We start from the raw sequence: 18,895 nt of genomic DNA, 5'->3' as shown, positions 1-18,895 counted from the left end.
TTTTCCAACTATATATACATACATAGTATTATTCAAAATCATATTTAAATATGCAAAAACGGTATGATACAACACTGTACCGACAAAAATGGCAACTCAACAGTGCAACCAACCGTAACGTCATTTACACGAGTAATGTCAAATAAAAAGCGGCAGCACTGTCATCTACCCAATGAAAAAGGCCTTCTGAACGGGTGAATGACGAATGTCAACGCAAAGCGTGTAGTAAACGAGTGTAATAATAGAAGGAAAAGTGCAAAAATCCCAGTTCAATGCAATAGTGAACATAAGAAGTGTTAAAATCATTTGAAATTTTATTCAAAAACACTTTCGAATTTCGTAAAAGTACACATTTGCAGGGCCTAGTTATAATGCACAAAAGGAGTTCACGTTAAGTGTAACGTATTTACAAAAATATTAGTTGTGTGATAAGCGATCGCGCGTTTTTGTGTATTTGGTGCGTTTTTGTTTTTTCGGACAAACTTTTAGAATATACGTTCATACTCATGCCCTTGCGTTTGTATTTCATTTACTACGAACTGTTTTCAAGTGTAAAGTGATGAATTAAAAACTACGTAAATTATTTATTATCACTGAATTCACTACGAGTTGATGATAATTATAGTGACCGTATTGTGTGGCGTTTGGGCCAACCGTTGGCCACGGGTATAGTGACTTGCTCGTGTTCCATTCATCTAAGTAATAAAAGCCACATATGAAAGTACTATGTTGTTGCCAAAACTTCATTAAACTTGCTAAAAACTGAATTTTGAAATCAAATTGTGAAAAGTTTAAATATTAAACAACAAAAATAACACTATCGAAATGGATTCAAGCACAAATATTGGTGAGTAAATTGTTCTATTATATCTTCTACCATTTTCGCTTTTCAAATTGAATTTTCAATTTAGCTGCTAGTTGGTTGAGCGACACATGCATTATAAAATATATTTTGAATTTGAAATCAAATATGTAATAACTATTATAGTAATGTTAAGTAAATGTGATATGGTTGCACATCATCACCAAAGTATATGGTTTGGCGAAATACTTTTCGCTTTTAGCCTACTTAAAGAAATTTTGGATTTGCTGACTAGCTAAAATTGGGGTGGTCTTTAAGCAATTCTGATTGCCAATGCTAATTAAGAAAGTATGTGTGTCAACATTTACAATCGTATAATGCATATTTTACTAATGAAATATTATAAGTATTTTTCGGTTGCCAATATTGTTATATATTTTATTGTACATATTTAATATTGGCCATGTTATCAATCTTTGCGAGCTCTTTAACGTCATTATATGGTAGATGGACGACAATGCCTCCAAAATCAGAATTTCCCATTAATGGTACATTTTTGGAAAGAGGGTTGCCAGATAATTTATTTTTAGCTATGTAGCTATTCTGCAAACATTGTAGTTGTTAATTATATATTATAATTTTAATTATTTATAGCAAAATACAACTCAATACAAATTTATTCATATAAACAAATAGTTTTACAAAAACGGTTATAGGAGTGGGACTATTATTAAAAAGTTTTTTTTTTCGATATATATAGAAAATATAATTATTACATTCATAGCAGATATTTTTATGTTGCGTTACAATTAAAGTTTTATAACAAGTATTTTGTTTAATATCCTATAAAAATGTTTGCCAATTTAATAATTTGTAATTATAATTATTTAGCCACTTTAAAGCTTTTTTCTTATTGGGTTAGGCATTATTAACCAATCATGTCATACAGATGGCGCTGGCATTAATTCTTATTTGACATTTGCCTCTTGTCGGCCGATTTAGGGTTAGTTTTACGCAATTGACTTTTACACGGGTTATTAGGCGGCGTGAAATTCTTTTCTTCATTTCAATTCTTACAATATAAAAGAAAAACCTTGTGTAAGTTTAAAACACTTAAATTATTTCGAAAACATCCCAGTTATAAACAAATATATTTTTACAGTTAGCACTTTGAGTGTATAATCAGCTAAGCAATGTCTGCTTTTGTTGCCGTACGTCAATCCACTGCCTTGAGTTTTGCGCTCGCCACTGTGGGTCGTTCCAATGCCACCCGCCGCGCTTTGAGCACTGGCCGTTTTATACGTTGCACCAGAGGATCAGCAGCTGCACTTTTGCGTTGTCCACAACGTTTACCCTCACTTGCTGCTGCCACACCAACTTTCCAACACTATGTACGTACATATGCCAATGAGAAAAGAGTATTCGAACGTACCAAACCACATTGTAATGTTGGTACCATTGGTCATGTCGATCACGGAAAGACCACATTGACAGCGGCAATCACCACAGTATTGGCAGACAAAGAATTGGCTGAAAGCAAGAAATACAATGAAATCGATAATGCACCAGAGGAGAAGGCACGCGGTATCACCATTAATGTAGCGCACGTTGAATATCAGACAGAGTCACGGCATTACGGTCACACCGATTGCCCTGGACATGCTGATTACATTAAAAACATGATTACTGGTACAGCGCAGATGGATGGTGCTATACTTGTCGTTGCTGCCACTGATGGTGCTATGCCACAGACCCGTGAGCATTTATTGTTGGCTAAGCAAATCGGCATCAACCATATCGTAGTATTTATCAACAAAGTTGATGCTGCTGATCAAGAAATGGTAGATCTCGTCGAAATGGAAATTCGCGAGCTGATGAGTGAAATGGGTTATGATGGTGATAATGTGCCCGTTGTGAAGGGTTCAGCGCTGTGCGCTTTAGAAGGACGCAATCCGGAAATCGGCTCTGAAGCCATTATGCAGTTGTTAAAAGAAATCGATAACTTTATCCCAACACCAGCACGTGAATTGGATAAACCTTTCTTGTTGCCAGTTGAAAACGTTTACTCGATACCCGGACGTGGTACAGTCGTTACCGGTCGTCTGGAGCGTGGTGTAGTCAAAAAAGGCATGGATTGTGAATTTGTGGGTTACAATAAAGTCATTAAATCAACAGTAACTGGTGTGGAGATGTTCCATCAAATTCTCGATGAAGCCCAAGCTGGTGATCAATTGGGTGCGCTGGTACGTGGTGTCAAGCGTGACGATATCAAACGTGGCATGGTCATGTGCAAGCCCGGTTCAGTTAAAGCGCTAGATCAACTCGAAGCTCAAGTGTATATTTTAGCAAAGGAAGAGGGTGGTCGTCACAAACCATTTATGTCCTTCATCCAATTGCAAATGTTTTCGCGTACATGGGATTGTGCCGTGCAAGTGCAGATACCCGATAAAGAGATGGTGATGCCTGGTGAGGACACAAAATTGATTTTACGTCTCATTCGTCCCATGGTTTTGGAACAAGGACAACGTTTCACACTGCGTGACGGCAATCTAACACTGGGTACTGGTGTTGTTACCAAAGTACTGCCACCACTTAGTGAGCATGAACGTTCCTCATTGACGGAGGGCAAGAAGGCGCGCGAGAAGAAGGAGGCTGGCAAGAAATGAACTAATTAAAATAAAATAAAATGTTTTCTAATTTTAGTTTTATATATGATTATTATACCTGCAGGCGATACGAAATGTGTAAAGAAAATTGTGACTTTTGATCATTAATTAGTATATGAAAGTATAAGCATTACAATTCCATGCAAGTTGATTGTTGAATAAAAGTCGAAATAAATTGAATGAATTATGGTTGTTTTTCTGCTGAATTTTCAGCACAATTATTTAAGATAAATTAGCGGAATAATTTTTGGTTTTTATTTATTATAACCCAAAAATATTAGAAATTCTAGTAATAAGGCTATATATATATGAGTACTTACGTATTAACGCCACCAGTTAAAAAGTTCGAATAATCCTGGCTTCCTAGTTTTAACTATAGATACTAGTCCTCAATTATTCATTTAAAAATAGTAGTCCTTAAAATTCATTCCACTAAACCCTCTTCTTCTTCTTAACAAACCCTTAGATACCCTCAATGATACAGCGCCAATGCCGGAATTGAGCTTTGAAGATCTACTGGATGATTCACCAGTGAAGAAGACAATTGGCGTTGTTGATGACCCCTTAGAGATCGATGAAGAGTTCAGCGCCATAAAAAATGATACGCTAAATACGCCGGGACCCAAAAAACCACCAGTCATATCTACATCAACAACAACAAATTCATCAAATACGGCAAAATCCGCAACGGACAATGGCACTAAAGCAACAACAGCGCCAGTTGTGCTGAATAGCAGAAATATTTTACCAAAATCGGTAACAATCAGCAGTCAATTGGTCAAAATTTCACCGAAAATCATAGCGACGGCAACAACAACACTAGCTAAGAGCTCAACGCCAGTAGTGGCTGCTATACCGGCGACTAGCGCCAAAAGAGCTATAAAGACACCAAATGGACAAATAGTTTATATACAGAAGAAAGCAACGAGCACAGCAGTTGGTGGCGCAACACTCATAAATGCCGCAGCTAGCAATACAACGGCTGGCGTAACAACTACAGCGACTGCGAATAGCAATAAAACCGTTGCCTTTAAACTGATGCGTACTACCGCTGGTGGTGGTTTGGTGCCCACTAAAAGCACTATGGCAATTGCAACTACTGCGTCAGGAGCAACCACCGCCACAAACACAACAGAAGCAACAATCAAGAACAAGCTTACACTATCACCAACTATTGCGAAACAATTGCAAGGCGCTATCGGCGCTAAACGTGTCATCTCCACTTCAGGCGGACAGGTTGTCATCAAATCGTCTACAGCCACCACCGCAGCTTTGGTGGCCACCACCAATGCGGCGTCTATGAGCCGGACAACAACTGCAACTACAACAGTGGCAAACACGGCAACATATCGCTTACAAACGGGCGGTGCCACTACTAGTAATAGCAGCGCATCAACCAATACAACTAACACCAATAAAGGTGTTCTCCCGGGTCACAAAATAATCGTACAATCTGCCAATGGCAAGCAAATCTTAGTTTCCCAACAGCAATTGATCAAGTTGTCGCCAAAGCCCATCACACTTGGTGCCAATACAAGCGCCACATCGTCAGCCACAGCTAGCAGTACGGCCACTAGTGCGACAACAAGCAACACCAGCGCCACGAACACACGTCAACTGCAGACTATACAATTGCCGGGTAAACAAGTGCAGTACTTGCGCGTGTTGCCGCCGAAGAGCAGCACCGATAATAGCGGCAGTGTAGTGTCATCAGCAACAACAACAACCGCATTGGCAAGTAGTGCGTCAGCGGTGAGCGGCACGCAAAGCAATACAAGCACGACAACTTCGACATTCAGAATATTGAATGCCAGCGGCGTGCCGTCCAAGTTCACCGTGGTGCGTCCAAGTCCAACGGGCTCTACCAAGGTGATACTAACGCAGTCGCCCAAGAAGGAGAGCGGTGTGCCGGTAACATTTTCGCCGATCACTTCGAAAGTGGTAAGTGAGGTTAAGTTGTATATTCTTCTGTGTAAACTTACTAATTTCAAAATTTAACATTTTTAATCTACTTTTGCAGCAAAAGACTATAGTTACGATGCCGAATTTGCGCGCTTTAGGCGATGGCCAACGCACTCAAAGTGTCACCTCCACTACCAATAGCGCCACCGCCAATGTCATGTCATCCACTACAGCGCAATTGGTCAATACCAATGCTGGCCAATCGTTGATCAAGAGTAATGTTAATGCGACGAGTAATGCTACGGCTGGTGCCACAACGCTAATACGTAAACATAAAATCTCCGAAATCAATTCGGAACTGAAGCGCATAACAACAACAACAGTGACAGCGGCCGCTGCGATGGAGGATGACAGCGTAGATATGGATGCGCCGCCCGAGGCGAAACGCTTGGCGAGCGGCAGTCACATTTTTATGTTGCCCCATTCAATGTTACGCACTACAGCTGGTGGACAAGTGCGTCAGGTTACGTTACAGTCAAATGCTGGCTTAGCGGCGGAGAGTAATAACGGTGATGGTCAAGTGGCAATGCGTAAAATAACGCCACAACAACAACCACAAATGCAAAGTATACTCAAAAGCAATAATAATTTTACGCCATCAGAATCGTCTTCCGGACAGAAATCATTATTAATTAATGGTAAGGCACAGTCGCTGCTTGCGCAGCAACAGCAACAAAATAAAACGTTACAATTAAAGCGACAATTGCAACAACAACAACAGCAGCAGCAACAACAGAAATTGCTGCAACAAAAGAAGCAAGAGCTATTAGAGCAACAACAAAGTGACAATGCAAAATTGCCAACACAACAGCGTAGCGCGGCGACAAGTAACAGCAACAACAGCAGCACCACCAACAGCAATCACAACGCGAATAGCGCTTTATTGAATTTTAAAATTAAATTGGAACCCGTTGAGGACAAACAGGAGAGCAATGCGTTGGATTTGCTGCCGGATGCGGCGAATGGTGGTATACGGCGTAAACATTGCAACTGCAGCAAATCACAGTGTTTGAAATTGTATTGCGATTGTTTTGCCAACGGTGAATTCTGTCAAGATTGTACGTGCAAAGATTGCTTCAATAATCTAGAGTATGAGGATCAACGGCAGCGGGCAATTAAAAATTGTCTTGAGCGAAATCCCAGTGCATTCAAGTGAGTACATAATGATTTATATACACTTATTTGCATAATCATTTATTACAAACACACATCATTATGGTTTAAACACACATAAATATGAAACAAGCGAATTTGTGCAGAAAAAAATGTATTTAAAAAAAAATTAAAAACATAAATAACACTAACAGCCGGTTGCACGAAAATTTTTCATTAAAAATTAAGTTATATTTATTTTTAATTTAAAATTTTATTTAATTTTGTAAATTTTTTAATTTTAAATAATTGGTTGCCCAGTTTTAAATGCAGAATTGCTTTAAAAATAATTTAAAAAAGTAAAAAAAGTAGCATTCAAAAATTTTTAAAAATTAAAAGAAATAGTTCAAACATTATTAATTTCATTAATCATTAGTACAAACAGAAACGAAAATATCTGCATCACTTGATTATATGCCACACAACGCCTTTATTCCCAAATACTTTACACTTTCTTTACCGCACATTCATATTTTTAAGTATACTCATAACCTATAAATTCTATTTATTGTTTTATTACGTACTGTTTATTTCATTTAAATTTTTTTTAATATTATATTAATATTTAGTTGAGTTAAACTTAAAATAAATTGTATATAAAGTGATAAATTTTATCAAAAGTAATAAAAAATAAATTATTACAAAAAATATAAATAAAAAAAAAATATATTTTTTTAAATAATAATTATAAATAAAAAAATAAAATTATAAATAAAAAAAAAAATTATAAATAAAAAAATATATTTTTTTTTAAATAATAATTATAAATAAAAAAATATAATTATAAATGAAAAATATATAATAAATAAAAATAATAAAATTTTCAATAAAAAAATAAAATTATAAATAAAAAAATAAAATTATAAATAAAAAAATAAAATTATAAATAAAAAAATAAAATTATAAATAAAAAAATTATTATTTTTTAAATAATAACTATAAATAAAAAAATATAATTATAAATGAAAAATATATATAATTATAAATGGAAAAAAGAAAAAAGAAAAAAAATATAAAAATATAAAATTTTCAATAAAAAAATAATAATTATAAATAAAAAAATAAAATTATAAATAAAAAAATAAAATTATAAATAAAAAAATAAAATTATAAATAAAAAAAAATTATAAATAAAAAAATAAAATTTTCAATAAAAAAATAATAATTATAAATAAAAAAATAAAATTATAAATAAAAAAATTTTTTTTTTTTAAATAATAACTATAAATAAAAAAATATAATTATAAATGAAAAATATATATAATTATAAATGGAAAAAAGAAAAAAGAAAAAAAATATAAAAATATAAAATTTTAAATAAAAGAATAATAATTATAAATAAAAAAAATTAAATTATAAATAAAAAAATAAAATTATAAAAAAATTAAATTTTAAATAAAAATATAAAATTATAAATAAAAAAGTAAAATTATAAATAAAAAAATATATTTATAAAAAAAATATATTTATAATATAAAAAATTTTTTAATTTATAATTTAATTGACATAGAAGTTGCAAAAAAATATTAAGATTTAATACATATGATATTTTATGTATTAAATTTATAATTGAAAAACAATTTAAACAATAATAAAATAATTGGTTAAAAAATAAATAATTGGTTAAAAAATTATTTCAACGAAAAAAAAATATTAATATTTCTTACAAATGAAATTCTATATAATAAAATTATAAAAATTCATTAACTTCAGTTTGTTAAAATTTAAATCTTCATTTCATCACTTTAAATGCTGTCTCACAATCATCTTATTTCCCCAAAACCCCTTCTTTAACCCAATCATAAAATTTTCTTTCAACATAACCTCCAAAATTCATCATACAGTCAGTTGTGCTATTTGTTTTTGTTATTGTTGTGTACTGTGTTTATTTTGCACACCTGCGTGTGTACGTGCAAAGAACTTTGAATTCAAATTTTGAAAATTTTGCTGCTAACAAGTAGGCTTTGCGAAGTACGAAGTATGCGCATAAAGAGAAGAGAGAAAAAGAGAAAATCCAACGCAACAAATTGTTTTTCATTTAAATTTTGCTTGTGGTTTTACGTTTGGGTGTAACAAATTTCGGTATAATTCAACACATCATTTTCATCAAAATAATCAACATATCGCTGTGTGCTAATTAAAGTATTCAAACACAAACATATTATACCACGAAAATATCAATTTTAACGTATTCTCAGACCGAAAATAACCACCTCACGCGAACAAGGCGATATGCGACATAACAAAGGCTGCAACTGCAAGCGATCCGGTTGTCTGAAGAACTATTGCGAATGTTATGAGGCGAAAATACCCTGCTCCTCCAACTGTAAATGTATCGGTAAGTCTTACAAATGCTAAAAATAAAATATTGAAAAAATATAATCATAATATGCTTATAGGTTGTCGTAATATCGAAGAACGTCCCGATTTGGACATGGATCCCATCGATCCGAAACTTTTGGCCACCATTGCAAGTGTCTCACTACCAACTGGCACACAGAAACGCGCCTACGATAAGAGCGCCAACAACAAACCGGTGTCTTCTAGTCTAGGCAATGATAAACTCCTTAAAGACACGGCTAAAGCTTTAGCTATGGGCAATGAATTGTTAGCGGGACTCGCTGGCGCTGGCAACAGCATTGCTGGCGGTAGTAGTGGTAGCGCCAGCAATGGCACTGCAGCCGGCCTGGCTGCTGGTACAGCGTCGGAGAAGCAACAATGCAATTTTATTACACAAGAAGTGGTCGATGCCACCATACAGTGCATGATCTCGCAGGCGGATGAATGTGAAAAGAATGGTTTACCCGCCTATCAAACCGAAAAGATGGTTATGGAGGAGATGGGACGTTGTTTGGTGGAAATTATCGATTTCTCCATACGCAACACAGATACGAGTTTCACACAAGACTAAGGACACTAGGTGTCTGCGTGTGGTGTAGTAGGCGTAGAATTGTTAAGATGCGTAGGCCTGCGCATTTTTATAAATAGTTGCATTGAGTGCATCCTTACTAATACACAAACATATATAAAATAATAAAAATATAAACAAATATTTATGTTGAAAATGTTGCAAATAAAGTCAGAACCAACAATTAGCAGCTGCTTTGTAAATAGGGTATAACGCCAATTTCTTCGTTTATTTTTTTTTCACTATACTACTAATATCAAGTGCTTTTGCTAAGCGACAAGTAGTCTTAAGGCGGTAATTGTTTGTTCGCAAACAATTTTAGTACATTTAGCAATAGCAAAAAAGTCACTTAGCATTAGATTGATTGATTTAAAATATTTGCGCTGCATTCGTGCGCTCGTGCATGTTTCGTGCATACGAACAAAATGGTGGTTAAGCAAATAAAGTTTTTTCTTTATTTATTTTGCATTAAGTTATAAAGTTTTGCACTCTTTTTTTCTATTTGTTAAATTTTGAAATGTGTGTTCGACATTTTTGAAGAGCAACAAATAATTTTTTTTTCACTTTTTAATTTAGTTTTAATTATATTTTTTATTTATGCTTAAGTTTAACGTATAACGGTATATAGTTTTAACGATGGTTTATTATACAATTTTTGTTGCCTTTTTTTTGTAGTAACAACAACGCAGCGTAGCAAGCAAAATGTTCAAAGCGTGCTTTTTTTATGAGTTATGCAAGCATACATATATTTTTTACATACATACATACATATATATTTGTTTATATTTAATTTACACACATGCATAACTATACGATTTAAGAAAAATAAATAAAAAAAAACACCGTTAACACCAAAAGGTATAGTAAGCAATGTTTTATAAATATGTACTAGATATATATGTACATATATATGTAATTGAATAAAATATGAAACAAAAAACACACCCTTTATGTAACAAATTCAAAATTTGACGTCTCCTCCCAAAGGTAAATAATGTAACTTCAAGACGTGATGAATGTAGTTATATTAGCACTTAAGTACTACAATTGTATAACTTGACACCCATTGTAAATAAAGGCTAATAATTTGAAAAATATATAAAATTTATTATGTTTGATTTTACAGTTAATTGTATAAATTCGAAAGTTGTTGCTAGCAGTTGCAGTTTAATTTAATGTCTACAAGGTGTGTTCAAAAAATAACGGGAATTGTAAAATTTTCGAAAAATTCTTATTTATTTTGTATTATGTTGATATACAAGCAGTTGCAGTTTAATTTAATGTCTACAAGGTGTGTTCAAAAAATAACGGGAATTGTAAAATTTTCGAAAAATTCTTATTTATTTTTTATTATGTTGATATACAAGCAGTTGCAGTTTAATTTAATGTCTACAAGGTGTGTTCAAAAAATAACGGGAATTATAAAATTTGCAAAAAATTCGTATTTATTTTTTATTATGTATGTTGATATCCATGCCACTGAAGTACGATAAACGATTTTCAGTTGTATTTAATACTGTTTCTGTAGTAGCCGCTAAGGTTAGACGTGGTTTATGAGCTTGACGATTTTCGTTTGTTAAAAGCTTACACTTCGTTGCTTATTCGAGAATTCTTGGTTAAAAACAATACTGTAACAATGCCACAGCATCCATATTCGCCATATAAAGCTTTCCAAAAATAAAGAGAACCTCAAAGGAGAACAGAAGAAATCGCTGCAAGTCAAAGTCAAAGGCTATCCCAAAAATGAGTGGCATTTCGACGATGGGAAGCAGCGCTGCCATAAGTGTATAATAACCAATGGGTAGTATTTTCAAGGCGACATTAATAATATAGACGAATGAATAAATATTAAAAAAAAAACGAAAATTCCCGTTATTTTTTATATATGTTTCAAAATTCCTCATTTTGTTTTTAATTTCTGTTTTATTAATGTCGACATTTTTTTAACGAAAATTCCCGTTCTTTTTTGAACACACTTTAAATATGTATCTTCCTCTACTAGGCATAATTATATTATGTTTTTAATTCTGGTTTTATTAATGTAGACGAAGAAATAAATATTTTTTTGTTCAAAAAACGAAAATTCCCGTTATTTTTTTAACACACCCCATATATTTCCAAAATTCCTCAAATGGGAATTATTTTATTTTGTTCATAATTTTTTTTTGTTTTATTAATGTAGACGAAGAAATAAATATTTTTTTCGAAAAACGAAAATTCCCGTTATTTTTTGAACACACTTCATATATCTCAAAATTCCTCAAATGGGAATTATTTTATTTTGTTCATAATTCTTGTTTTAATAATGTAGACGAAGAAATAAATATTTTTTTTCAAAAAACGAAAATTCCCGTTATTTTTTGAACACACCTCATATATATTCAAAATTCCTCAAATGGGAATTATTTTATTTTGTTCATAATTTTTGTTTTATTAATGTAGACGAAGAAATAAATATTTTTTGGTTCTAAAAACGAAAATTCCCGTTATTTTTTGAACGCACCTCATATATATTCAAAATTCCTCAAATGGGAATTATTTTATTTTGTTCATAATTTTTGTTTTATTAATGTAGACGAATGAATTAATATTGTTTTCGAAAAACGAAAATTCCCGTTCTTTTTTGAACACACCTTCATTTTCATATATCTCAAAATTCCTCAAATGGGAATTATTTTATTTTGTTCATAATTCTTGTTTTAATAATGTAGACGAAGAAATAAATATTGTTTTCAAAAAACGAAAATTCCCGTTATTTTTTGAACGCACCTCATGTATCTTCTAGTAATTATCTTATTACCCCACTACTAATTATCTTATTTTTTGCTCGAGCATGCTCTTCAATATTTTTCGTTCTTTTGACAGAAACTTACTCGAGTTGACAATTCTTAGCCGTTTAAAAAAATTATCTTCCGTTATCTCGGGATTTTTTCTGTTTATTGCAATTATTATAAACTGTTAGTTATAAAAAATATTATTTATAACTGTTGACCAGCGCAAAAAATACGTTATTTACTTACCGTTATAAATAATAAATTATGGCCACCATTAAAATAAAAACAATTCTGCTTTTGAGTGGGTGTAGCTCGTTTATTCACCAACAACTTGAATTTTATTTCTGTATCTGCAGCATCATACTGCGCATCAATATATAAATTACAATCATAATAATATTATGTACCATATACCACATTGTTTTTAATACTGCATGTACTTAAATATTTATATAACTATAAATGTGTTTTTGCTTTTTTGTTTTTTTGTTTTGAATTACTTATACATTACACTAGTACCACTTATATATAATTATGATTTATTTTTTGTTTTTTAGGTTAAATGTTTGCATTTTATTTTTGTTTTAGTAATATTTTGTGTTGTTGTTGAAAGTTTTTTGAATATGTTTGTATGTATAATTAATTTTTATTTTATATACTACAAGTACGACAAACTGGTTTCTCTCATAGTCATATATAAATATAATATGCATGTGTTTTGTTGTTGTTTTTTTTCACATAAATTTTTGCCATATTAATGCAAGCGTGTTGTTTTAATATTTATTTAAGTTTTTTTACGAACTCACTTTTTGTATTTTTTATAACAATACATTTTGAAAACTGCAAATTTTGTTAAATATAATTATTTTTTTAAATTTTTTTTGATTAAATATTTTTTATTAAATTAAATATTTTTTCAATTAATTTTTTTTATGAAATATTTTTTTTTTATTTTAGCCTTTTTTTAAATTAAATATTTTTTTATTAATATTTTTTTTTTAATATTTTGTTTTTAATTAAATATTTATTTTTATTTTAGCAAATATTTTTTTAATTAAATATTTTTTTTAATAAATATTTTTTTCAATAAATATTTTTTTTAAATAAATATTTTTTTTTCAAACATTTTTTTTCTAACTTTTGACTCTTATGCTCAACGCTAAACTTTATGTAAACTTGTGTAATAAGCAATTTATATTTTTATATATATTTTAAATATTTTTTTTTTAATATTTAATAGCGAAAAATGCAACACTGCATATTATATAATATAAGTATTCTATTTATTCATATTATTTTCATAAATATGATTTCTAGCGTATTTTTGTAGGTCACAAAGAGCTTTTTTATGCGATATTAGTAGACATACATAAGTTTTTTTTTTTGTTGTTATGCATTGCTAATACTCGTAAATACACTTGTTGTAGTTTTTTGCTAAATTTTATACATATACATTGATGATTTTCTATATAATTTTAATTTTTTTTCGCTACTTTCCATCTTCAAAACCTTTTTTACGCTTCAACGCTGTCATTAATCAAGCAAAAAATCTGTGTTGCCACGTTTTTTGATTTTTGTTTTTTTTTTTTTAAGTTTTTGCATATATTCATATTTAAGTATATAGTTTTTAACACATATATATATATACCATATAACTACTAAAGCTTTAATTTAAGTTAGGTTATGTTGAATTTCAAATTTTATACAGTGTTTGACCCCATACCAGCTTTTTATTAGTTGCTTTTAATAACATTTAATTCAAATTTTTGACAATAAATATATTTTTATAACTGTAAATTTAATGACATCTACATAGTGATATTTTGAGAACGGTTATTATACGTTTTTTTTTTTTTATTTAAGGTTATATATTACTGTATATATGCAGTTATTTAGAAATTGTATATATTTAGACACACAAACATGGAATTAATTTTATGTGTAATTTTTTTTTATTTAAACTTATTTGTTTTTGCATTTAAACTTTATATATATGTATATATTTGTATTATTATATATATATATTTTTTTTAATTATTATTTTTTTATTGTGATTATTTTTTTATAATATTTATTTTTTTTTATGAATTTAATTTTTTTAATAATTATTTTTTCTTATAATATTATTTTTTTCTTGTAATTATTATTTTTTTAATGGATATTTTTTTTTAATTATTTTTTTTTTGTAATAATTTTTTTTTGGAAATTTTTTTTTGTAATACTTTTTTTTTAATAAATATTTTTTTGAATAATTTTTTTTTAATGAATAGTTTTTTTTTTTGAAATTTGGTGTTTCGTCTCCACATTCTTGCAACTTAAACTTATAAATTTTTTGCGTATTTTAAGCTTTTTTTCTTCATTAAACTTCAATTTTCCATCAAATACTTTAATTTTTAAAGGTTATGTGCAATATTTAAATGTCAAAATGCAACGCTGCAACTAGTATTTTTTTGCCAATATATTGTCTAACTCACACAAAAAGTATGCGTAAACGGTACATTAAACCGTTAGCTGTATTACTTTCGAAAAAAATACTAACTTTTGCATATAAGATGTGATAAATCTTAATCTAAATATATGGAAATTTCGATAATTTTAGTGCTTTATAATAATTTTGAAATATTTTTCAAATATAACTGTTAATATAAATATTTTTAAATTTTTTATTTTATATTTAATATTTAAATTTTATATTTTTATTTATTTATTTTTTTGTTTTTGTTTTTGCTAGACTTGTATGTAAGCTGTACTACTCATAAGCTATAGTTTTTATATATGAAAACTGTACTGCCGTACTACCCTGTACAAAGCTTTTGTTTTAAAGTTTTGCTCTAAATTTCAATTAATTTCAAATATTATTATTTATAAGCATATATTTGTTGAATACTCGTATTTACTGTGTAAACTATTACTTTGCATAATTTTCTGTGTGTTCTTTTCAAATTTAATTATTTTTCTGTTTTGTTTAATCAATAAATTGATTGCATCTGGCAATTCTTAGTTGCTTGAAAATTTATACTGCAAGCTTTGTGTTACGTGATTGTTTCTCTATTTGCTTGCGGTTTAATTATTTATTGTTTATATATGTATGTATATATTTTTGGCGCTTAATGCACGCACATGAAAATCTCAACATTAAAAAAAAAATTAAAAATAAATTTATTACACACACAAATCTAACTAGTGACTACATATTCAATCGCCAAGCATGCCAGCTATGCTTTATGTACAAATGCAAATGTCTATTTTTTCTCAAATTCGTATAACTGCGTGTATGCTTGTGATTGACTACATAATGTTTGCTTTTTAACTTTCCAACGCTGACGCCGTGTGCTGCACAACGTGCCATATTTATACAGTGCTTCATTTTTTTCTTTTTTTCTTTAAAACTATTTTCTTTTAAATCGCTAACATTACTTTGAAGTAGGCATATACATAGTTATAGTTATTCATAGATAGTTAGATTATATATTAAAGTATTTTGCTATATTTTGCTTGATAACGTTAAACTCTTTAATTATATTTATTTATTGCATTCAATACGAATTTGGTTTGCTTATACTTTTTGCCTTATCTACAAATATCCAACATATTTTATTTAATTATATAATTTCAGTGCAAATGTGCGCAAAAATTGTTTAAGTGTTTCAAGTAAATGTACTTTTTTTTTGTTGGTGTGCTGAAGTAATTATTGAATAATTGTTGATAAGTAAGGGAAAATAGAAATAAAAAGTATTTAAGAGGAAAAAATTTTTTAAAAATAAAAATAATTAAATGAAAAAAAAATTAAAATATAAAAAAAAATATTTTTTATTTTTTTTATTTTATATTTTTTTTATATTTCAAAACAGTTTCAAAAAATTACAATAAAACATATATTAAAAAAAAAATTAAAGAAAAATTTATTGTTATTAAAAATAAAATATTTAGAAATATAAAAAAATAATATTTTTATTAATATTCAATATTATGAGTTATACAAAATATCTTTTTACAGTTAAAAAATATATTTCAAAATATTTTCAAAAAATTACCGTAAAACATTTATTTCAAAAATATATAAACAAAAATTTATTGTTATTAAAAATAAAAAATTAAAAAAGAGTTATAACAAATATTTTTGTACAGTTAAAAAAAATAAAAAACAATATTTTTTACAGTTAAAAAATATATTTCAAAACAGTTTCAAAAAATTGCAGTAAACCATTTATTAAAAAAAAATTAAACAAAAATTTATTTTTATTAAAAATAAAATATTTAAAAATATAAAAATAAAATATTTTTATTAGTATTGAATATTAAGAGTTATAAAAAATATTTTTGTACAGTTAAAAAATATATTTCAAACTATTAAAATCATTTTTAAACAAAAAAAAATTAACTAAATAATATTTGAATTAAAAATATATTCAAAATATAAAAATATTCAAAAAAATTGATTTAAATTAAAAAATTGATTTCCAAAACATTTGAAACTTAAATTAATTCTTATTAAGAAAAAAAGATTTGAAAAAATTGTTAAAAAATAATTTTTTAAAACAATTTTATTATATTAAAAAATATTATATATATATTTTTTTACAGTGAAACAATATATTTGGAACTATTAAAAAAAATTTTAAGAAAAAATGTTAATAGTACTTAAAAATAAAATTAAATTAACAAATTATGCACAAAAAAAAGTTTAAACTAAAATTTATTCTTATTAACAAAAATAATATATTTGAGAAAATTGTTGAAAATAAATTTTTGAAAACAATTTTATTAAATAAAAAAAATATATTTTTTTTTGTTGAAAAATATATTTGAAACTATTAGAAACAATTTTAAACACAATTTTAGTTGAAAAATATTTATTTAAATAAATTTTAAACCACATTTTTTTTTATAAAAAAAAGAATTTTTTACAGTTAAAAAATAAATTTGAAATTATTAAAAAAAATTTTTTTTAATAAATTTGCAATTATAATTTTTTTTTAACAAAAATTTATATTTAAAAAAAACTTTAAAATTTTAAATTTTGGTAAAAGTTTCTAATTTGAAAAAAAATTTCAAATAGTTTTCCAATTAAAAAATTGTTTTCAAACTATTATAAACAATTTCAATCAAATATTTCATTTCAAAATATTAAACAAAAATGTATTTATATAAAAGATAAAAAAAAATAAAAAAGATATTTTTATTAATATTTAATATTGAAAAATTAAACAAAAACTTTTTTAAAGTTAAAAAAAATATTTTGAACTATTAAATCTTTTTTAATAAAAAACATGTTTCAAATTTATTTAAAAAATTTTAAAATCAACAATTATTATTAAAAATTTATTTTATTTATTTATATATTAAAAAAATTAAAAATTAAAAAAAAGATATTTTTTATATACACTACGAATTCCCTTTTTGAGTCAGATAGCTTGTATTCTGTTTACTATAATAATTTTTACAAAGTAATAAGTATTTATATTTCTCACAATTTTTCAATAATTACCGTAGCACACTTAATAATTTACGGTTTTACATTCTTTATTGTAGAACAACGCGTAGAAAGACTTGCAGCCATTCAAGCCCTTCGCGATACACACGCATTTTTTGACCAAACGTCATTCAAATAAAAAAAATATATTATTTTTCAGAATTTTTAGCTATTTTTTGGGAACTCAGTAAAACATAGAGAAAAAATTGCAAGGTTAACAGTAAAAAAAAAAATGTAGAAACAATTTTTTAAGAGATGTTTTGAAATTTTTGAAGATTAATTTTTTTGGATTGCAAGAAAAAATATTAATTAGTAAAACATATTAAAAAAAAATAATTTTTAAATAAATTTATATTTAACAGCGTTTTTCGCACTGAATTTTTATATTACTGGACAGTTTTTTTAATTTAATAATTTTGTTTTAAATATGAACCGTGTTCCCAAAATACCACCTAAAACCTGAGCAAAAAATAGTACAATTTGTGCGCACATACTATATATAGATATATTGTAAGTAATTTAAATAAATATATTATTTATATTTAGTGCGTATGTAGATGGAGAGTATTAATGTATATATAATTTTAATATTTTTTCTAAAGCTCATAACACTTTCTACTACTAAACTACTACATTTTTGAGATTTGTTTATTTAATATATAGTTGGATTTGAATAGTTATATAATACTTGAAATATTTAATTAGTTTGCGAAAAATATTGTTTACTACTTTGCTTTATATACTACTTTCTATATAAACTACGAATTCCCTTTTTGTGTCAGATAACTTGTGTGCTGTTTGCTAATTTTTACAAATATATGTGCTATTTACCATAGATTATATAATAGTGCGTTAATACATAGATACAACTACATAGAAGAAACGATTGTTCTGATTAATTTTACATTACACTGACGAGTTTGTCATTTTGAACTGTCAAATTGCTTGTGTCAAATTTTGTGTTGCCATAAATGTCAAACCCACAATTAAAATTGAACGTCTAAACTACGGCTTATGCGACTGCTTTGAAACTTTAACACATTCCGTGTGAATAAAGTTTTGATTTTAAGCTTTTGTGGAATAATTTAAAGGTACTTAATTTTGGAGACGTACAAGATTTGCAACATGGGTCAATTCATTGCATTTCTGGCATATTTC

At 27.9% G+C, this 18,895-nt stretch overlaps 2 protein-coding genes across 3 annotated transcripts in view; both read left to right on the top strand.

Moving 5' to 3' along the window:
* The first annotated feature begins 169 nt into the window (after nt 1-169).
* LOC105210283 (protein lin-54 homolog) overlaps nt 170-18,895 on the top strand; it is a 107,811-nt gene continuing 89,085 nt past the window's right edge. Inside the window, exons 1-5 of one of the 2 annotated variants that reach the window (XM_011181120.3) lie at nt 182-847; nt 3,935-5,409; nt 5,489-6,582; nt 8,781-8,920; nt 8,982-10,594. In XM_011181120.3, the coding sequence (XP_011179422.1) occupies nt 826-847; nt 3,935-5,409; nt 5,489-6,582; nt 8,781-8,920; nt 8,982-9,493 (3,243 nt within the window). In that variant the 5' untranslated portion in view covers nt 182-825 and the 3' untranslated portion in view covers nt 9,494-10,594. Of the gene's footprint in view, nt 848-3,934; nt 5,410-5,488; nt 6,583-8,780; nt 8,921-8,981; nt 10,595-18,895 lie in introns of those variants that run through there. The other variant, XM_054234070.1, reaches the window with a different exon arrangement.
* Nucleotides 1,744-3,652, top strand: LOC105210282 (elongation factor Tu). The gene is made up of 2 exons (XM_011181119.3): nt 1,744-1,900; nt 1,965-3,652. Exon 2 carries the CDS (start codon nt 1,996-1,998, stop codon nt 3,466-3,468), a length of 1,473 nt encoding a protein of 490 aa, XP_011179421.1. The 5' UTR covers nt 1,744-1,900; nt 1,965-1,995; the 3' UTR covers nt 3,469-3,652.

Source organism: Zeugodacus cucurbitae, chromosome 6 (assembly GCF_028554725.1).
Source record: "Zeugodacus cucurbitae isolate PBARC_wt_2022May chromosome 6, idZeuCucr1.2, whole genome shotgun sequence".
Taxonomy (NCBI): Eukaryota; Metazoa; Arthropoda; class Insecta; order Diptera; family Tephritidae; genus Zeugodacus; species Zeugodacus cucurbitae.
This window is presented reverse-complemented; position numbering and strand designations above follow the sequence as displayed.